Source organism: Trichoplusia ni, unplaced genomic scaffold (genome assembly GCF_003590095.1).
Source record: "Trichoplusia ni isolate ovarian cell line Hi5 unplaced genomic scaffold, tn1 tig00003647, whole genome shotgun sequence".
NCBI classification, from domain to species: Eukaryota; Metazoa; Arthropoda; class Insecta; order Lepidoptera; family Noctuidae; genus Trichoplusia; species Trichoplusia ni.
Window position 1 is genome coordinate 1,256 of NW_020800433.1, and position 21,768 is coordinate 23,023.

Sequence of the window (21,768 nt, forward strand, 5' to 3'; positions counted from 1 at the left end):
AGCATTACGCAGTCACCTCGCTTAAGATCCTTTAAACAGTTGACAGTTGCTTACTTTGCTAAAAGAGGGTTTATTGTTAACCGATCACTTACACATCCTTGCTATGTTATGTATTTATGCAAATTTATTTAAAAATACCATCGCATGTATTGAAAGGTAGGTAGAGATGAGCTTATCTACTACGGTAGAAAATGACGGAATGATTAGTGCATACTATTTATATTGCACTTTAGTTTAGATAACTATGACGTTTTTACGATAGACATTTTACTGTCTACGTTATTATTACAAACAAGAGGTTGTTTTGTGTATTTAGTGATTGGCAAAAAGATCGTTTATTTTTTACTCATCTACCTACTTAGAGCTGGCTCACCCAGCTATGATTCCAAGAAGTAGTACCTTGTAATCCAGTTCAAGAATAATTCATTTTTTTAAGGTCTGTTCTTTAAATCTCGTAAAAACAATGATTTTGTCATACACAGTGTGAGAATCTTTTGGTCGTCTGTTCCGTCGGTTTCTTGAAGAAAGTTGTTTATTTTGCCACATAAATACTAATAATAATAAGTGGATTATTTTTTGGTGCCTATACATAACACCACTTTATTTACTTGATCATTTTAAATAAAGGCATAAATGGACATAAACGAAACATTAAGATAAGATTTTATAAGAAAGTAGCAAAGAAATAATTTTAGAAGAAAGCTGGAAAAGCTGATAATAATTATTAAACTTAAAAGAAGACTAATAGCTAGCCGTCTAAATCGCTTATAAAACCATTGCCATATTTGTTCAGCTGTTAATTTCGTCTATCTTATCTGCACAAACATTACATGCATACTAATATTGTAGTCACTTTTCTTTCAAACATTTTTCCTATAACTAGATTATTTAAAGATTCATAAATTCGACAAGCATTTAAAAACTGTGAAGAATGATGCAATGGTCTACTACGGTAACTGTAATAGATAACTCATGTGGACCTTGGCATATTTCAACTACTCTACGACTGTACATTATAGAAAGACGAATTCCGTTGTCGCCTATAGTGCCTATGATGTATTTATTATATTATTTTGTAAAAACGCCTATCTACTCGATTGTGATGATTACTAGAAATACATACTAACTTTGTGTTTCACATGTAGAGATCAAATCGTCATCAAAATTACACGTTTACATCACGTTGCTACGTCACAAAGGTTTCTTTGTTACTCGGTACCTCTGGAATGACGTCATTCCGGCTGTTCGGCAAATGATCTTGACCACTTCACCACACATTTCGTCGTTCCAGTTTCTCTACTTTACTTAAGAAGGTACTCAGATATGAAATGGCTTTGGTTTCAACGGTCTAGACTCGAGACTGTAAATACGTCTTATTCATTCATTATTTTTACAGAAAGGAAGTCAATCTGCATTTCAAAAGTATTACTTACGTAAACTTGACATGCATATCTTTGAACAAAAGTGTCGCAAATCCAGTGAAGTGCTTCCAGCACTTTCATTGTCATGCAAAGGATTTGAATGCGTCCGATTAAACAAAGACAACCAACTACTTGAGGCAATCCTAAAATCCCAAGAGGCTTATGCTTATAGGGAATTTGGTTGGCTGACCTTCACGCCATGAGCCGATAACACTGCAATGCTGCTATCTCCTCACACACACATATCTCGCCTGCGACGTGGATACAGCGATTGATCGTGCGCCCGCGCCGCTTGGCCTTATCACTGCCTACTTGATAATGATTTTAAAATACGTTTGCCTACTTACACGATGACAGCTAGAGATTAGTTCTTTAAATTGTTCGCGCCTGTTTTGCTTTCATAAAACTATTCTCTAACAACTTAAGTCATATATAGTTATCTCCATACCAGATTTGTGATAAAAAATATTTCTAAAGAACCCGCAAAGCCGCAACCACATTAGATATGTGTGCAGGTTACTGCTACTGGAGATATGTGAGAGATCATTAAATAATTCACTGCTACACTCCTAGATAACCACTGATTTATGACTACTAGAGAAATCAAGTGATGAATCGTGATGTCATTATCAGAAGTCAATACATTGATATGACCTCACAATAAGATCCAAATCTTATCATAATAGAAAAATATCACATCTACTAATATTTTATCTCGCGCATCAACAAATCATTATATTAGTCGTGGTAGCTGTTTCAACAATTGTCTTTAGTAAACGTCCTTTGCAACGACCATTATAAGCCAGTTCCCAGTCTTTTCAATAAAATTTAAAAAACATACGGATGTAGTGTTATCAGCATATATCTCTCTAAACGGTGAGAGAACTCAAAAAACAATTGAAAACTAAATAAAAGTTTATCTCGATGTCTGTCAACATTGGAGACATTTGAAATGGTACAGGTTTTTTTATTACTAACACCTGCCTTCAATTGAAGATATCAGTCAATAATGACAGAAATTGTCATCAGCATATATAGATAGTATGAGTACCTATTACACATTTCCTATAAACTGAGGAAAATTTTGCAATAGAACGAAAAAAAAATCGGTGTAGAACACCATTAATTCAGTTAAGAATAGCTTCGGCAAGCCTTAAAACTATCATAAAATATGAAGTTGCGCTTGCAAGCGTTTGAGATATTCCTTTTTGTCTTCAAGTTGACATTCATCGAGGTCACTAAAACACTTAAATAGACGATGGATTGTCTAAAAGCCATAAAATTTGACGGTGTTTAATTTATCAACGTGCGTACTTAAGCATCACCGAAATTAGGTAAAGCCTTTGAGCTGCGTGACGTTATTATAATCTTCCTTCATTGTAGATCATTCATCATTAATCCAAACAACTCGGGTTATATTACGTCTAATGTTGACCGAGAGTCTATGCCTTAATTAACCTTCAAAAGGAAAACTCTTGAGATACCAAATTATAAAAGAAAGAAATATAGGTAGCGAGCTACATTACCTTCACTCTTATGAACTGCTGTTATCTGCATATATTTGGTATTTTATTAGTTGAGTAAACATGTCATTCCGTTTAAAACTCGACACACACCTAATCTATATAAATTATCTCTGCGACATGTTGAATCCCATATAAACACTTACAGTTATTTTTTTACAAATATTTGTCGATTTTTATTAATAGATATAATTTACAGTTGTTAATATTTGAACACAGACGAAGAAAAAGCTATACACTTACGTCATGGAGATTTGTGCATACCTTATTCACATCACAGGATGTATATCTTTAGATATATATAGTCTTCTGTGCATGTGTATGTCACTGAAATGCTCCTAAACGGCTGGACCGATTTGTTTTTTTGTATATTTTGGGTGGCAATAAGCACATCACATGTTTACACGTTAGCCCGGCAGAAAGAGTTCGCGGGTAACGTGTTATAAAGTGAATTAAATGAGTAACAAATTAATTTAAAATAAACTACACCATAATATCTGGGACTGAATCAAGTGTTCATTTTATTACGTAGGTAGTCTACATCCGATGACGCATTCTAACCATGAAATTTTAGTACAATTATGCATATTAGATTCCTACATAAATGAATATTTGTCGTAGGCCCCCTGACGAGGACACGGCATCACACGAGAGCGACTGCGAGGAAGAGGAGGAAGACACGACCGCGCACTTAAAGCCGCGCCGACCCTTCTGGGCCAACAAGATACAGTTCGTACTGGCCTGCGTCGGCTACTCCGTCGGCCTCGGCAATGTCTGGCGGTTCCCTTACTTATGCTACAAAAGTGGTGGAGGTAAGAGACTAAACTTATTCACTAGCTCACTTAAAAGACATCTATAAAGATTAACAATCTCTGACATTTCGAAGTGAAATGTAGAGACAAATATTAAAGAACGTCACTACTTTAAACTCTTGCTCTTTTCACTCCGAACCTTGAGCCCTCGAGATTAGGTGGTAACTTCATCTGGGTAGGTTACGCGGATTGAAATTCCGAACAACTTAAGAAAAGCCGTTTGGCTCTCCAGGGCAAACAAGTCCGTGAAGTATTACCGGGTCAGAAGAAAGATATTATCTCTACAAACATTTTAATGACCGCAGTGAGTACTTAAGGACCGCAATAAGTTGTAAATTAAAAAATACTTGAGGATGCTGCGGTTTTTACTCTTACCGTAACAGCGATAAAGCGTGGCAAATACTGGTAAACAGGTTCTCTCCTCTATAATGTATCATTATTGCAATATAATTAATACGCGGTTGCTAGTATGTTTAAAGTACTTACTTTATTTCTGAGTAATTCCTTCTTTTAATAAAATTTGCTTGTATCTTTAAGATTATGCTACGGCAATTATCAGACTCTCTAGTCATTTCACAAAACCACCATTCCTAATTTTATCAAACTTGTTTAAGCCATTTGACACGAGTCTTTACAATAATGGTGATTTGTTCACTTCGCACTTTTTTACATAAGGTATCAAGTAAATTACATTTTCTGTTGTCAGTCACACCTCACCTTACCAACAGTTGAGTATTCTTTCATTGTATTTGTCACGTGAAAGTTTTGAAGCATATAATTACATTTAATTATCATACCCTTTTGTGAATAATTATATTACGCGATGCACCACGCAACGCATGCAAATATTATTGGCGATACCTGCTACTATAAGTAATTAATATCTACTTATAGCTCTTTATAGTATAAAATGGGAAATAATAAAAACACAGTACTTTTTTTCAATCTAATTAATTGAAGTAAATTACTCTAAGCAGTTAAATTATTATTCACAACATCTTCAATACTTTGATAAACAATTTCATTTACGTATTTCATAAACAATAATATTTTTAACTCAGTATAAGTAGTACCTGATTGGATTGGCATATTATTTGTAAAGTCACCGTGCATGACCAGTGATGGTGTCCTTCAGAAGGGTTATGGGCCGTAGTCAATTTAAGCGAGCATTTGAAACGATGAATGAACGTGAAACAATAGCGTAGATATATAGGTATGCAATAAACAATGTTCCAGTATTTACTGTATTATACGGCAACAGCTGGTGTATTAATTACATGTTCGTTGCTATAATTAACCGTCACATGATAATCAAAATCTATACATAACAGAATTCATGATCGGCCATGTCTATCATTTATCAGTAGTAGTGATATAGAGAATCTATCAAATACAATCACTAAGAAATTATTAGAATACGCTTTTCTATCGCAGACGTGAAAAAAAAGAAACAATACGTTTGCCATACATAAAAAAATCATGAAGTGCAAGCATGCTTAAATCGGAGGTTAGATTAACATGAGACACACCCACTCAGGTTCCAAGAACAGGCGTTGTTACCGGATGGAAACCTAGAACGTTCATATTCGCATATTTTTATTCGCTCGAGTAAATTTTCGCTATAAGTAACGCTCCTAGCACGACGTCTCGGCCACTGTAAATTAACTCATTAAGACGACAAAGAGACGATCGTGGTCGGCGTGACATTGCATTTAGTCTATACAAACTGCCCGGCACTTTACACGTAGTAAAAATGATCACGAAATATGGACACAATTGAGATGACTGCGAAGTGCGAGGACATCGATTACATTTTGACAAATATTTGTTGCAAATATCTGCACATCATGTGAAATTCAAATACCTAATATATAGTCCGTTTGATGAAGCCTATGCACAGCTGTTTACCTACTGTTTGCGTAAACCTATAAACTTATGCATTCAACAATTTTCCCTTATATACTCAAGAATTGTTGACTCTACATTAACTAAATAAGGTAAAACATAGACGTTTAAGCAATCTGCATAAAATAATGTAGGTACATTCTAAGAAATAGATAAGGCGGACAACTGTGACAATTAGTCATGAAGAAAACGTCATCAACATTTCGACACCTGTTATTTAAAGTAAGCGAAGCCTTTATTTGATTTTTTTCTATAATTTACGAACTTAAGGATTAGAACGGCTCTTCGTATTAACAACGAACGAAAGTATTTTTACCATAGCATGAATAGAAGATTAACCTATCAGTTATTAAATGCATTACTGATCTCATTTTTTGTAGTCAGTCTACTTAATGGTAAGTCCTTTGGCTCTACCTCACAGGTACCTACTACTAAATAATTGTGCACATTCAATAAAACAAGGTTCTTACCGAATGCTTAGTAGATTAAGTATAGTGAAGATGCATTATACTAAGATGAGTAGTATATATCTTTGTGGGCAAAGTAAGGTAACTCTAGACTTTACTAGATACAAAGTAGTCCCTCTACAATAAATAACAACTAACAAATCAAAAATTTAGTCTATTTACTCATAAAGTTATCAACAATAAAAACTAAAGATTCGAGATACCTAATTTAAAAATAATAATGATAGAGCCATACAAGGTATACAAAATTGTAATCTCAAATAGTAAGTAAGAAGTTAGAAAAATATGTTGTGTACATATAAAATCGTGGCCAAGTGGTGTTTGTGTCGCCGTACGCTAACTCGTTGGTTGGCGCAAAGGCACCAACACGAAACGACAACATTGGTTCCAACAATGTGGTGTGAATTACAGCTGATGCCTAAAGCAAACCGATACTTGACACCATGACGTATTTACAAGATATCAAATGATTTATTACACGTTATATATAGAAATCACTGCATGTACTTAAGCAAGTCTTTGTTTATACAATAAAAATATTGTGACGTACACGTTGCCTTTGGAGTAGATAGGTATAGGTAGTGCTATATCTATATTTTCATTGTTTCCATATGTCTCCATATAATATGTGTACACAACGATGTTACTGACGCTATGCAATGTCAGCATGCTTTTATTTTGAGGATAAAAATAAGTTCGTCTAGACATAGAACAGTTAAGTCAAGAAATGCTGTTGACTATAGATTTCATAACATCAATCGTTTGAAAACAACAAAATAAATAAAACGAGTGAACAAATATGTATGTACTCTATTGCGCATATACTATAGATTTTATAAAAATTGTAGATATACAGGTTCTAAATCCACAAACACAGGTTCTATATTATGTAAAAAAGCTTAGCTCGAGGATAGATAGAGAATCTATTCTTTTCGGATGATGAAAAAAGTAAAGATCGTTCTTTATAACAAGAACAATAAAAAAAAAATTAAAAATATAAGCTTCTAGATAAATGAATAGTTATAACACTGTTGTGGAATCTAATATCACCCAGAAATGCTACCGCGCTCTGAGCGCAACTTGAGCGGCGTCTGCTATTTTTTGTTTTCTTTTTCATAATGCTGAATATGGCTTTTTAAAAAGAGAGTGTAAGGTGTACGAAATTTATTCTTCTCACCGATAATACAGTTAGTTCAAGCAATAAACATTTGTAAATCATTCTCAACTAGCAGAGAACTAATCCTCATTCACGGCAGTAGTCGAAATGGACACTCCTTCCTACTTAAAAAAAAAAAACAAAAACTGTACATTGAGTGGCAAAACGTAGGAACAACGTAACAATAAATGATTATACCTATCAGTATCATTGCCCACATATTCGGATGAGTAAATGACTACACTAATTACGGCAGTTCCTGTAGGTCAATTCATTGATATCAAGGATGCAATTGGCGCAATGATGACCACTAAGCCGTAAACGCACAGACTAAACAAAAACATCAAGACCTGAAGTATGATGTATTAGTAGACCGGTTATTACTTGCAGTGTCATGTTAATTGTTTCTTATACATATATACTATCTATACTTAAAACAATACCTAAAGATATAAAGGGCCAATCATAAAGGGTATATATTTATTGTCGTTGCTTAAAGTCACACAGGACGTCTATTTGATAAACAGGGTAATCAACTGATATAAATATATTTCTTTTTCTTAGAGCCCTTTTCTTATAATAGATACTTTTTTCAAAACAAAAAGCTGTGAAAGTCACATTTTTCATACATAGATTGATTTTTACTAGGAGCAAGAAAATACAATTTGAGTCTATTATGCACCGTGAAACTTAAACATAGATACATATTTATAAATGTCTTCGCACGATGTTTTAGTTTACACATGCATAGCACATGTTATTAATTATATCTCGCGTGGGGTCTAGACAATTTAAATTTTATCTGAGATGTAAAGAAAATTATTGTTCCTCTTTCATTGTATTTTAGATTTTAAAAGATTTAAACTTTACTGAGAAAAGACATTTATTTCCTGTCTGTTGTTTCAGGAGCGTTCCTCATACCTTACTTCATAATACTCCTAGTATGCGGTGTGCCAATGCTGTTCATGGAATTGGCAATAGGCCAGTACACAGCCCACGGTCCCATTGGTGCCTTGTCACAAATTTGCCCTCTTTTTAAAGGTGAGTTTTCAGAGTTCGTTGATCTTATCAAACAGCATATTATTATGACAATTTTTTTTATCTTCCTATTATGTTTTATCTATCTATAACTTATGTTTTTATTCCAGGTGCGGGCTTGGCCAGCGTAGTGATCTCATTCCTAATGTCCACCTACTACGCGGTGATAATTGCGTGGGCAATATATTACTTTTTCACGTCGTTCAAGACGGAAGTGCCGTGGGCAAGCTGCTCGAACCGCTGGAACACAGCGCAGTGCTGGGTGCCCAACCACAACATGACCAAGCCCAACGGCTCACAGACGCCCACCGAACAGTTCTTCGAGTAAGTTAAGATATGACGTCATTACAACTAGGTCAAGCAGTATCTATCCAAAGTAGGTTACTTGGATATCAAATGCTATCACTATTCTCCACGACACCTTTATATAGTATTATACTCATAGTACTGTGATTCATTATTCAGGGGTCTCTCCTTATTTATCAGATTATTGAGTCATGAATAAAACGCAATTGTTTTTATTTCTTTTATTAACTGATTAAAATTTTGTAGTTTTATCATTGTAGTCGTATCGCATCAAAGATAACGTATTCTAAGAACTTTAAGGATCAATTACTTATCCTCGTATACCGTATTACAGTTCCGGGTATGAATAATCCATCCAGTTTCCCTAAGACCTAGGTAGTCATCAATAGGGCTAATAACTAATAAAGATTATTTTTAAGATATGACAAGACACCAAATACCTTTATCATCAGTCATCAAAGCACACTTGCCAGATATCTAAATACTACTAGGTATCACCGATACTGATTATGTTCTCCAAACTGTGAAGTGATTCATAGGGCGTTGCGCTTATTCGCCAAAACATTGCAGCTTTTTATTTTGAACCTTGTAACCATGATCAACAAAGTAACAACAAAGTACATTTACGCTCTACATTCAAGAAAGTTGTTTTAGAACTTTTTTCAGAATGTTTTTTTTTGTATTCTTTCAGGAAAAAGGTACTGAGCATGAGCGCAGGTATTGAATACCCTAACGGAATGCGGTGGGAGCTGGCCGCTTGCTTGGTCTGTGCTTGGGTGCTAGTTTACTTTGCTCTATGGAAAAGTATCAAATCTTCCGCAAAAGTCCGATACATCACCACAACACTGCCCTTTCTACTAATTATAGTTTTCCTCGGACGTTCACTGACACTCGACGGAGCTGATAAAGGCCTGAGGTTCTTCTTCAAGCCGGAATGGGAACTTTTAAAGCAATCGAGGCCATGGGTGAACGCGGCCTCTCAAGTATTTAACTCGATCGGAGTGGCTTTCGGGTCCATGATAATGTTTGCGTCTTACAATAGATTTGACAATAACTTCCTTCACGACACTGTGGCCGTGTCGCTTATCAATGCAGTCACCAGTCTCATCGTGGGAATATTCACTTTCGCCACAATCGGCAACATAGCTTTTGAACAAAACACATCTGTTAAGGATGTAATCGCTGATAGTGGGTATTTTTTATAAAGATTTTAAATCATTAAACATTGCCTGAAACTCGTTTATTAATCTTGATCTTATCTTTATTTCAGGTCCTGGGTTATTGTTCGTAGTGTACCCGCAGGCTATAGCAAAAATGCCAGCTTCACAATTATGGGCGGTGCTTTTCTTCTTTATGTTCCTTTGTCTTGGACTTAATAGTCAGGTGAATATAATCAAAACTACGCTCTCTCAGTCTATAAAAAAAGCTTTCAGAAACTTAAATGAATATACTGGACAGCTTCTTTAAAAATATATTGCAAGAACAAAAAGCGAGAAAATTCTAGGTAATAGTAAATTTATAATGTATGGTTTAATTCCAGTTTGCAATCGTGGAAGTAGTTGTGACGTCCATACAAGACGGGTTCCCAGACATGATACGCCGAAGATTAGTGTACCACGAACTGTTAGTGCTGTGCGTGTGTGGAGTCTCATTAGTGTTCGGGCTGCCTCACATAATACATAGCGGCATATATGTCTTTCAACTGATGGACTATTATGCCGCTTCGTTGAGCATCACATATCTCGCCTTCTTTGAAGTGGTGGCTATTGCTTGGTTCTACGGAGTCGGCAGATTATCCAGAAACATTAAGCAAATGACAGGTTAGTATCTAGTTCTTATTCATGTTCCTATTTGTGACATGTCTTTTGTTTCGAATGGCCATCTTGTTAACAGTAGACAATTTGCCCTTATTAAAATACATATCTAATTGCCCTATTTAGGTATATTCCATTTACGCGCACAGTTTGAATATTAATTTAATTAGGTAGAAGGACACTTATGCACATGAACAATAAAGCCTGTAGTTGGTGCCTATAGTGACATCACACGGGATGTCCTACCATTTCGTTCAACATAACATCCGTTTTGTTTGTATTCTCGGAGATTTTAATCACACTTTTATTTATTTAGGCACATTATCAAATATGTAACGTTAAATCATGTGTCCTTTAATACTTTATCATCAGTGTACACCACACCCTATCGAACCTATGTACCTATTACCACATACCAATCCTTATTTAATCGGATATAATAACTGATACGTGGTATTCAACTTGACATCAATTTTTCTGATTTTTTATACGTGCCAAGAGCAAGACTAACGAATTCTTTAACTGATGTAATGGAATGAGTTCTACATCTTTGGGAAAACTTACTGTAATGTCCTATCACTCAGGCTAAGTAAATAAGTACCTCGTGTAAATACCACGCTAACAGACAAACTGTATAAATTTCAACTCTATATCACCTACCTAACATTTTAAAGGTGCTCTCCGCTATTTAAATACTTTTTGTCGATGTTGTAAACCTAACCAAGGTTAAAATATGTAGGTACATTTTATAACATAGATAATAACTATAATAAGCTCTCTCATGATCACTACTATTTTTTTGTTCAATACAATGGCCTCACGAATTTTAGTGACCGAGTGGATATGCTTGAAAAAAAGTTCATATTAGGTATGTTACGTTACAACGAATCTTCATCTAATTCAGTATCTTTGTCAATATACGTTTAAAATAACATCAGACAAAACTTTAAATCACACTTATTGTAGGTTGATAAATAAACCTGCTTCTCCTGTTTAAACTCGTCTAATATTTTTCTGTGCTACTCTAGTGACACTCATTTCGTTTTATTTTTAAACCTACTTTAACTTTTCGTATAAATATAAATCTGGTGGTTTCAGGTCGCCGACCTTCGTTGTATTTCCGAGTGTGCTGGCTGGTAGCCACGCCGGCGCTGCTGCTGGCACTGTGGGTGGCTAGTATGGTGGACTACACACCGCCCTCGTACAGGCAGTACCAGTACCCGACGTGGGCGCAGGTGCTCGGCTGGATCATTGCATCTCTCTCATTGCTTTGTATACCAGTTTACGCTATTTTCATCGTAATCGGATCACCCGGAAATAACTGGAGAGAGGTAAATTGACGTTTTATTTTTCACTAAAGATACAATTGTTTGACTCGCCTACGTTCGAACCTGCACACTTATTTTGGAAATATTTGTTTCTATAAGTATTTCTTTCTGTTTATATAAAAGGCCAAATACAAATGAGTCTATAATTAAAATGGTGATCACATTTAATGAAGCATAATTGCACTACAATCATTTATAATAATAAGTCGTTACAATGTATTTTTATTACTCATGTCTATTTCACGACGAATTTTTTATCAATTGTGACTTTACAAGTTGACTTAAAGATTTTATCATAAATTGTAAGCCAGACATTTCTTTTTATATTGTAAACAATTCTTGAGAATGTACCAACTCAATGGATTTATATTTTTTACAGAAATTGCGTAATTCAATACGACCCACATCAATATGCGAATGCGGTGTGAACGAGTGCGACATCTGCTGCTCAGAATCTGAACAGCCGGACGACAAGACCGCTATCAACTAGTCTGAAACACATTAGAGAATAAGAAAATACATACCTACTTTCTACAATAGCAGGAGATATACTTTGATATCAAGAATAAACAACACAGTAAGATAATAGAACACGACAGTATTCCATCATAATTATCATTAATTTATAACGGGCAGAGACAGCACTCGACCTAAAACAATAATCAGGTATACCTACAGACAGACACTATTTTAGTGTTCTCTTTGAGTGGACAGTGCTTGATGTTGTCTCTATATTTAGAACCTAATACTGTCAAATATTTTCAGAACAACTAAACTTACAGAATAATAGTAACCTAAATGTATGTCATAATTCATAAATGCTGATAACTTCCAACTCAATCCAGACTTAGCAAAAAAATCTGTAACCAAATATTACATTTGTATGCAAGATCTGGATTGAACCAAATTGTAGTTTGTAGATACCCAACAAAACCAGTATTAAGTTTTATTTGTAGGAAAAGATAAACAGCGACACGTTGGAAGTTAGTCACTTTAATTCAAAAGTTAATAATGTTAGTTTGATAATGTGTAATAGGTGCGTTTCCTAAAACATTTGTGATCAAAGTCATTCCATTAGAAAGAGTATAAGTAACTTAGATTTAAAATCTATTTATTCTTAGTAAATGTCAATTATAAGATTAGTAATAAAGAGATTCGAATTCAAGAAACTTGAAAATTTTTGTAACATTAACAATCTCAGTGAGAGTGGATTTTTTTATGACGAACAAGTTGAACAATATCAATGCAAAACAGCTGATAAAGCCATGTTATTAAAAAACAATAATATTAATAATTCAATCTACATATAGTCAGCCAGTAATATGACCTAGGTTTATTTTATGCACTTGAGAAGCAATTTAGCAGATATGAATAATAATACCAGTAAGTCAAAGTACAAGAGAAATATAATACCTTACAATTTATAATGTAAATAACAATTTGTAAATAAACGCCTACCAAACTTGTTAAGTGTAGCCATTAAGTTATATTAATAAAATATAAGAAAACAATTGAAGTACAGATGTTTCAATATCAGTCCTAATCCCATGATCATGTCCTTAGCTACAGCCACAATTCATTAGTCTGCGAAGTTAGATTAACCAATTTATCTAATACATAGATCTGAAGCCCACAGTTATAACTTGGCAAAAAACTTACGTTCATGAGTAGAGTTAAAAAAAAGTCTAGTGTGGTTCATCTGATTATAATTAATTAAAAGTAAAATACATACATATTACACAGCTACGAATCAATATTCAGTTGAAACTTTCTGCTCTAGCCACACCTTTTCTTTTTAGGCTTACTTTCCCCGTTTTCCTCCTGTCCGTTGGAGTCATCTCTCTTTCTGGTTTCCCCATCTTTGGCTTTATTTTTGTCTTCATCATCCTCTTCCTCACCTTCCTCTGCTTTGGCTTCTTTGTTTTTGGCCCCTATGATAAAAATGAAAGATGAAAAATCACCCAGACTTATTGGTTACTTTCTGCACTTAGGCTCCCAATTGGCGCACTGTGCGACAGGAACACAGAAGCTTGTCCTTTGATGGTATTGAGTTGGCACTATGTGACACATAGTGGTCATTATAGTGGTCACCTATACCACTCTGCTCATGATGCAATCATACAGTATTGAGCAGGAATTCAAGAATCTGGCACAAAAGATTTGCAACAATGGTACTACAATGGAAATCTATGATTTTAAAAAATAAGTACCATCCTAATCCTACTAATATAGATTGAGTGGAATGTCCAAAATATCAAGAAAGTACCAACAGAAGTTCTACCACCTGCAAGCTATTCTGATATGCACTGCAATAGCACCAGAACTACTGCACCAATTGTAGTGATATTTGGTACACAGATAGTCTTAAGCTGGAGAAACAACATAGGTTTTTATCTTTAATTTTAATTTTTAACTGAAACGGCAAAAAGGTTTGTAAGGGTAGTCAAATCTACATTTTATCCCAGCATTCCCACGGAAACAGGAGCCTCACACTGTATCTAGTTTGTACTTAAATAGTCCTATAAAAAAGACTAAAAAGTGAACCATAACTACAATTAAAATAGAAAATTTTTGCACATTTACACACATAAGTGTGTGTAATTCAACTCCTAAAACTGTGCCCCTAAGAAGACCCACTGACCCACATTTGGTTATAATAAATTTATTCTCAAAATAAATAGAAACATATATAAACATCTTGATCATTGCTGACATCATTATTTTCATTTTGACTAGTCGCCTTAAACTTGGTCTTTCGTTGAACAATGAGAAATGGGAATAGGTTATTTAGTATTTTTATTTGGAATATACAATAAACACTTACTTGCTTCATTTGCTTCGTTATCCAGCAATTGTATCATCTGGGTTATGGCATTATTTGCTTCAACCTGAAACGCCTCCAACGATTTTACAATATTGTCTTTTTCGGTTGAACTCAAAAGACTTTTCAGCAGTCTATTGTTTTGAGAGATAGTCATTTTAATCTCCGGTATCATCTTTAATTAATTATTAGAGGGCTTAGCGGCGTTCCTATTGTTTTGATTTCAGCCCGACTCGAAATTATGAGGTGTAAGATAAAAACTGTCAAAAATCTGGTCTGTATTGATTAAAACAAAATCATTACTGATAAGTACTGAATGTGATTACCGAACGAAAACTGCGACTGATAAATTAAACAAAGAGACAATAATTGAAGTTTTATCAAAATTAATACACCTTGCTTACAATAAATATTTTTTATTTGAAATTAATGGTTTAACGATGACCGCAAATTGATATTAAATTTTAAATTTCTCAATCTACCAATGCTTAAAACTTATTATTCCGAGAGATTTAAAAGTACAACTTGTCATTCTGTGAATATCAGCTGATTGATTACCTTTTTGTACAGCAATAAAATCGTGATTTAAACATAATTCCACTATGTAATAACTAAGTTAATATGCGGGAATTTGGCAGATTCGGTCCTTTGATCGGTGCAGTAGATGAAGGAACTTCAAATGTTAAGTTCCTGGTAATATTTTCACAGTTTACAATTTAATACCTCATAATACCGCTTTTATTCAAATAATAAAATATTGCAGGTATTTGCGGCAAATACTTCCGAAGTGTTGACCTACCATCAAATATCGTTGAAACGATTCAGCCCTCAAGAAGGATGGATTGAACAAGATGCTCTGGAAATATTAAATGCAGTTTTGGAATGTATAGAGGTAAGACTGCCTTTATAAATATTGTATTATTACAAACAAATAACACTATTTATGATACTAGTAATAGAAATAACCATCTGAACCGACAAAGCCTTCATGTGCTTTAAAAACCTGATCTTCTTGATTTCTTGATGGATAATTCAAACCTTATATTTCAGGTAACAATAGATAATCTACGAAAACTGGATATAAACCCTGAGGATGTTGTTGGCATTGGTATCACAAACCAGAGAGAAACTACTATAGTATGGAACTCTGTAACCGGACAACCTCTTTATAGTGCCATAGGTACATTGATAATCATTAGCTATTCTAAAATATAATAAAACATAAAATTGCAATACTTCCACACAGCACCTTCTAGTCTTAAACTAAGCAAAGTTTGTAAATATTGTTCATAAAATAAGTACAATACAAGTTTAACTTAAAAGAACTTAGCTTACATAACTCTGAAGGTTGTAACTGGTGATGTCACCAACCATAATAAGCACAACTCAGATGAATAACACAATGTGAAGACTGAACTGATAAAGTAAAGTAGATAGAAAAAGATTTGGCATTTTCTGGGAAAGGGAAAATGCCTGTACTATCTTTGATAGGTTTTTTTTTTTCAATTGTTTCAATATTAATTATTTATTTAATAATAGTGGCCTCACATATCTTTATTGAGATACATAAACAAATAAACTTTTATTATTAATAAACTTTAAACTTTAACTGTAACTTGTAGAGACTCTTTAAATGAATAACTTTTTTGGAACTGCATGTAAAAAAAAGTCCAACTTGATTACTGATACTAAGAGGTTTACTATTCATTTTTATGTTTAATTCCAGTGTGGTTAGATGTAAGGACATCTAGCATTGTAGATGATCTGATTAAAACCAAAGGAGCCCAATGTATAAATGCTGTGACACAAACCAGTGGCCTGCCACTGTCCACATACTTTTCATCTGTGAAATTAAAATGGCTGCTGCAAAATGTATCTGCTGTAAAAGATTCAGTGAAAGCTGGAGAATGCATGGCAGGCACCGTGGATTCCTGGCTTATTTGGGTAAGGCCTCTGTAATAAATAAATATAGGAACAAAATAAATGTGTAACAACTCATTTTACGTCATCAGAAAGCCACTTGAAACAAAGTGCTGTTGAATATGGTTTGCAGGCCGATAAACACATGTTATCTTTTGATTATCATATATAACACTGTGAAATCTACAGGTGTTGAATGATTTAAGATGTTGATTCCTCTTAACTTTTTACCCTGTCTTTCTGTAAAAAGCATAGTAAACCCTTAGTTTATTTATTTATTTTTAGAATCTAACTGGTGGAAGCCATGGCGGCACGCACGTAACAGATGTCACGAACGCTTCGCGGACGCAGCTCATGTCACTAAGAAGTCTTCAATGGGATAAAGGATTATTACGGTTTTTCGACATACCTATACAAATACTACCAAAGATTAAAAGCTCCGCCGAAATATATGGTTACATATCTACTGGATCCCTTCTTGGTGTACCAATAGCTGGGGTCAGTTATACTTATTTTTACCTGACTACCTACAGCGAGCGTGCGGGAGGTTAATGTTTTTCCTGTGTTTTGTTATATTAAACAAAAAAGAATATTCTTATCAACTTGACATCTCTTGCAAACTAGATATCTTAATTTTTAATTATGCTTTACTTATTTTTTTACTAGATATAAACGTATCAATGAATCCTCGTAATTATATTTAGCCTAAATAAAATTAATTTAAAGCATATTTCCTTCAGTGCCTGGGTGATCAACAAGCTGCTCTAGTTGGACAAGGATGCATGCGATTTGGTCAAGTCAAATGTACTTATGGCACTGGTTGTTTTCTATTATATAACACTGGTAATATGTTTCATAATTTGTATGGCAATTTCTATTTAGTAATAAAAATATAGTCATAAAATAACATAAAATTAAAATATTTGCAGGTGATTCTATCATTCATTCACAACAAGGTCTTTTGACGACAGTGGCATATAAACTTGGGCAAGATGCACCTCCGGTTTATGCTTTAGAAGGATCTGTAGCTATAGCAGGTAAAGAAACCCAAACATAATCACACATTGATTTTCTTATTAGTAACAGGCTCATGAAGCATTTCTATTCACATTTTATTTAGGTGACACATTACAGTGGCTTCGTGATGGACTGGAGCTTATTACCGATGTAAGAGACACTGAAGCTCTGGCCGGAGAAGTTACTGATGATGAAGATGGAAGCATTTGTTTTGTGCCAGCATTTAATGGTTTATATGCGCCTCATTGGCGGAAGGATGCTAGAGGGTACGCAAACAATACAAATCGAGTTTAGTAGTACTAGTGACATTATTATTAATGTTAGGTTTAATTCATATGCAGAGTAATGTGTGGATTGAGTGGCAAAACCCGACGCGAGCATGTAGTCCGAGCTGCGTTTGACTCGGTGTGCCATCAGACGCGGTGTGTGGCGACTGCGATGGCGGCTGATGTAGCGCCACTCCGGAGATTGCTAGCAGACGGTGGAATGGCGCAAAATACAGTTCTGATGCAAATGCAAGCAGACATCCTCGGTATTCCTGTGGTATGATTTTTTTGTAAAGCTAGGCTTATATGTTATGTAGGTACTTTAATATGTTATAATTTTATACCTGCAACTTCGTCCACGTATAATGCAACAAAAAGTATTTTTCTATATTAAATAAAAGTAACCTTCTCCTCAAGTTAATCCTTATTACATCAGCTACCAGCTACATAGGCAGCAAATAGTTTTCTTAGAACAGTCAACAGTAAAAAAAGCGTTTCTTACAAGGTAGATCCATGGACACGGCAGTGTTCCCGCCAAGCTATAATTAACTTGCATTACTTCGTAAGAGAAATCCTGAATAGAAATAATTTCACATCAGATTCGACCTTTGATGATGGAAAGCACCGCTCTAGGAGCGGCCATAGTGGCCGGTCGAGCGTTGCGAGTGTGGCCCACCTCTACGCCGTGCCCACCCGCTGACACATTCCTACCGGTGACTACTTCCGAAGGTAGGATAAAAATAGATATTTTGATTCTAATGTTCCTGTATATTCGTTTTGGTTGGCTTTTTAAATGAGTATGAGTTGACAAAACTGTCTCCTTGTAGGCGATGTTCAAGTTCAATATTGCATAAATGTGTTTTACAGAGCGTGAAATCAAACGTGTGCGATGGGAAGAAGCACTGAACAGGTGTATGGCGTGGGTATCAAACGATGAAGAGAAGGAGAAAATCTGCGCCGGTAAAATAACTCGTACAATATTGATATATTAAACTTTGTTACTAAGCACTAGTTTTGACACGATTTATTTATGTATTTCAGATGAGACAGATAGAACAACTGCTGTTATACCGCCCGGTCTGTTTTTCCTCGGCACCGCGCTTCTAGTTATTATAGCAGATAAATTCAAAGTTATCTAATCAATGGGCTCAAATCATTATAGAGTCATTTGTAGAACAATTCTGTATACCTCCAAAGTTAGTTGTAAAGTATTAATTTATTAATAGCTGAACTGTTGATTATTTGTTGTCATAATAATATAAAACGTTATAAATAAAAGTTATTTTTTATTTAGAAATGCAATGCATACAATTATGAAAAATCACTTACAAACAAATAATGTTAATATAGTTTTGGATATTATTCCTCACACAAATATGTTTATGAGTATAAATTATACACTATTTCAGCCTTTGATTACTGCGATGGGGCGTAACTTGACAGTCTTCTTGCTAATTCCAGCTGCATGGCAAGTGTTGACGACGTCAGTAACATTTTTGTATGACTCGGGTGCTTCCTCCATAACCAACTTTGGTGATGCTACTCTGATGGAAATACCGAGGCCCTCTAATTTTGTGAGTACTTCCTTGTAGTCCAGATTGCGTCTAGACTTCGCCCGAGATAATGCTCGCCCCTAAAAAATAGAGTTGGTTTAGCACAAATAATTTTATGAAAAGTGTTCTAGTTAACTTGCTGATAGCCTAGTTAGATAGTAGTAGCCTACTTATATACTGCAAGAAAGATATGTTACATATATTACATCAAAATCTTGATGAATCCATAGATAAATAAAACAGCAAATAAAACCAAATCAACAATTAAAATCTATGATATATGCATGGTTCTGAACTTACTGCGCCATGGCAAGTGGAACCAAAAGTTTCAGTCATTCCCTGATGAGTGCCAGTTAGCACATAACTGCATGTGCCCATAGTTCCACCAATGAGTACTGGTTGCCCAGTCAGCTGGTAGTCGACTGGTATCAATGGATGATGTGGAGGGAAGGCTCTGGTTGAACCCTGAAATAATTGTAAGATCATTAATAGTACAAACATGAGAAATAAATTCCAGGGTTATGTGTTAAACATTTTTTACCTTTCGATGAACCAAGAGAGTCCTGGGTTTCCCATCTACTATATGCTCTTCAACCTTTGCAATATTGTGAGACACATCATAAATGACATGCATGTCTAGATCATCAGGTGCCATTTTAAACTGCTTAGCAAATGCCTGACGAGTCAAAAATGTCATTGAACTTCTGTTTACCCAAGCAAAATTGGCTGCTGCTGCCATTGCTTTTAAGTAGTCTTGACCTTCCACTGAATTAATTCTGGCACAAGCCAGCTGACGATCATTTGTTTCAATTTGATCCCTTTTCATAGCTTTCTCCATTTGAACTAATGCATCTGTTGCTACCTGATGGCCAAAACCTCTGCTACCAGAATGAATCATAACACATACTTGGCCTAGCCTTTCAATGCCCATTTTCCCTGCAGCATACTTATCATATATCTCATCAACAACTTGTATTTCAGCATAATGATTACCAGCACCCAAGGTGCCTAACTGTGGCAAACCTCTCTTCTTGGCACGTAAACTGACTTTTGAGGGATCAGCATTTAGTAGGCGTCCATATTCCTCACAATGCTCCTTATCTTCAGCCCAGACATAGCCTTCACGTAATGACCAATCCATTCCCATTTCTAAGGCTTCCTCTAAATCCCTAGCATTCATGGGTATGATACCTTTAGAACCGACACCTACTGGTATATGGTCAAATAAACTCTGAGCCAATTGTTCCTGTAAAAGCAAAGTGGCAACTATAGTAAGTTCTAAACAACATATTCTTTTTCATTATAAGATAACTGAAGATTTTGGTGTCAGACTAATTTTAGATTAACAGATTAGCATCTAAGTTCCTTTTTTAAGTACCTTAATTGGCTGGACATCTTTTTCATGTAAATTGGTTCTTAGCAGACGGACACCACAATTAATATCAAAACCCACACCACCTGGCGATACAATGGATGTAGGGTCAGCCATGTCAAAAGCTGCCATATTGCCTGAAATGTTTCAAATTTAATTAGTTTACTACTACATTTTATTGAAACACTGTAATTTGTAGCCTAGTTTCGAAAAAACCCATAAAATTCCTCATTATAAAGAATCTAATAATATGGATGATGCAATTGATATATTTACTTACATATTTAAAAACTTGAAATCTTATTGTTATTGTACATAATAGCACTTTCTTTATAAAGAATTGTAACACACAACTTGTTTCTTACTTAATCAATTTCAAAAGATACCAGGGATTCTTACACAAAGAATAAAATAATTACAAACAAAAAGGATGCCCCATAGAAGATATTAATTATGAAATATGGCGAAAATTTAAGTATATTTTTTTTGAGATAAAAAAAAATGAAGAACAAAAACGTCGTATAACAGTTGAAAACATACCAATAGCGAATCCATATCCCGAATGTATATCCGGCAAACCGATTGATTTGCCGACAATACCGGGTAAGGCCGCAACATTTGCTATTTGCTTTACGCCTGGAAGAAAACCTCCTGTCATGCCCGGTCTACAGGCATTCTTCAATTCGTCTAACATGAGCTTTTCTAGGGTACTATTAACATAGAATACGCCTTCTACTTTCATATTTGGCTGAAAACCCATTTTGATTTTCCAGCAATATGGACTCATCTTTTCAAGGTACTTTAGTTCTTCGTTATATTGACGTACTACCATTTTGACAACAAGATGGTAAAACTCTTGAATCCAAAAACTTTATGAAATCGGCTTTTTTATCAAATTAACCTCTAGGCTCTAGAACAACAAGCAAAAAAACAGGAGAAAACTGCAACCCGCAGCACAACTTGAAAGACAACAGGGACCCAGACTGACAGCTGACAAGTCTCAAGTGTCAAAAGCAAGGAAATGATCAATATACCAAAAATATAAAATA

At 34.8% G+C, this 21,768-nt stretch overlaps 4 protein-coding genes across 5 annotated transcripts; 2 read left to right on the forward strand and 2 right to left on the reverse strand.

The window, feature by feature from the left end:
• Positions 1-3,565: 3,565 nt before the first annotated feature.
• On the forward strand, positions 3,566-13,286 carry LOC113508023 (sodium- and chloride-dependent GABA transporter ine-like; the record flags this gene model as incomplete). The annotated part of the gene is given in 8 exon segments (XM_026890978.1): positions 3,566-3,756; positions 8,191-8,325; positions 8,433-8,646; positions 9,320-9,816; positions 9,899-10,011; positions 10,169-10,448; positions 11,541-11,773; positions 12,150-13,286. Coding segments are annotated over 8 exon segments (1,774 nt in total), but the record flags the coding sequence as incomplete, so codon positions are not given.
• A 173-nt stretch (positions 13,287-13,459) lies between these two features.
• Positions 13,460-14,866, reverse strand: LOC113508029. Its single transcript, XM_026890983.1, has 2 exons — positions 14,595-14,866; positions 13,460-13,701 (listed from the first exon to the last, which is right to left on the reverse strand). The coding sequence occupies exons 1-2, from the start codon at positions 14,764-14,766 to the stop codon at positions 13,547-13,549; spliced, it is 327 nt and encodes a 108-aa protein (XP_026746784.1). The 5' UTR covers positions 14,767-14,866; the 3' UTR covers positions 13,460-13,546.
• Positions 14,867-15,108: 242 nt separating this feature from the next.
• On the forward strand, positions 15,109-19,072 carry LOC113508024 (glycerol kinase-like). Of its 2 annotated transcripts, XM_026890979.1 has the most exons (12): positions 15,109-15,284; positions 15,355-15,483; positions 15,642-15,771; positions 16,318-16,535; positions 16,797-17,009; positions 17,252-17,354; positions 17,441-17,548; positions 17,632-17,794; positions 17,870-18,071; positions 18,394-18,523; positions 18,662-18,754; positions 18,836-19,072. In XM_026890979.1, exons 1-12 carry the CDS (start codon positions 15,213-15,215, stop codon positions 18,931-18,933), a joined length of 1,659 nt encoding a protein of 552 aa, XP_026746780.1. In that variant the 5' UTR covers positions 15,109-15,212; the 3' UTR covers positions 18,934-19,072. The 2 variants fall into 2 exon arrangements, 1 of the variants encoding a protein (XP_026746780.1); XR_003401974.1 differs by lacking the exon at positions 18,394-18,523 and having other exon boundaries at positions 18,836-18,926.
• Positions 19,064-21,709, reverse strand: LOC113508025 (tRNA-splicing ligase RtcB homolog). The gene is made up of 5 exons (XM_026890980.1): positions 21,260-21,709; positions 20,726-20,856; positions 19,889-20,593; positions 19,648-19,812; positions 19,064-19,427 (listed from the first exon to the last, which is right to left on the reverse strand). The coding sequence occupies exons 1-5, from the start codon at positions 21,549-21,551 to the stop codon at positions 19,200-19,202; spliced, it is 1,521 nt and encodes a 506-aa protein (XP_026746781.1). The 5' UTR covers positions 21,552-21,709; the 3' UTR covers positions 19,064-19,199.
• Positions 21,710-21,768: the final 59 nt, after the last annotated feature.

What these genes read in the sequence shown, in the direction of transcription:
- LOC113508029 (XM_026890983.1), bottom strand. Translation starts at nt 14,766, where the DNA reads ATGATACCGGAGATTAAAATGACTATCTCTCAAAACAATAGACTGCTG. An exon ending in TAACGAAGCAAATGAAGCAA is followed by an intron (nt 13,702 to 14,594) that starts GTAAGTGTTTAT and finishes TTTTTATCATAG; the next exon opens with GGGCCAAAAACAAAGAAGCC.
- LOC113508024 (XM_026890979.1), top strand. Translation starts at nt 15,213, where the DNA reads ATGCGGGAATTTGGCAGATTCGGTCCTTTGATCGGTGCAGTAGATGAA. An exon ending in TTGGTGTACCAATAGCTGGG is followed by an intron (nt 17,010 to 17,251) that starts GTCAGTTATACT and finishes TATTTCCTTCAG; the next exon opens with TGCCTGGGTGATCAACAAGC. An exon ending in TTTTCTATTATATAACACTG is followed by an intron (nt 17,355 to 17,440) that starts GTAATATGTTTC and finishes AAATATTTGCAG; the next exon opens with GTGATTCTATCATTCATTCA.
- LOC113508025 (XM_026890980.1), bottom strand. Translation starts at nt 21,551, where the DNA reads ATGGTAGTACGTCAATATAACGAAGAACTAAAGTACCTTGAAAAGATG. An exon ending in CTCTCTTGGTTCATCGAAAG is followed by an intron (nt 19,813 to 19,888) that starts GTAAAAAATGTT and finishes CAATTATTTCAG; the next exon opens with GGTTCAACCAGAGCCTTCCC. An exon ending in GTTCCACTTGCCATGGCGCA is followed by an intron (nt 19,428 to 19,647) that starts GTAAGTTCAGAA and finishes TCTATTTTTTAG; the next exon opens with GGGCGAGCATTATCTCGGGC.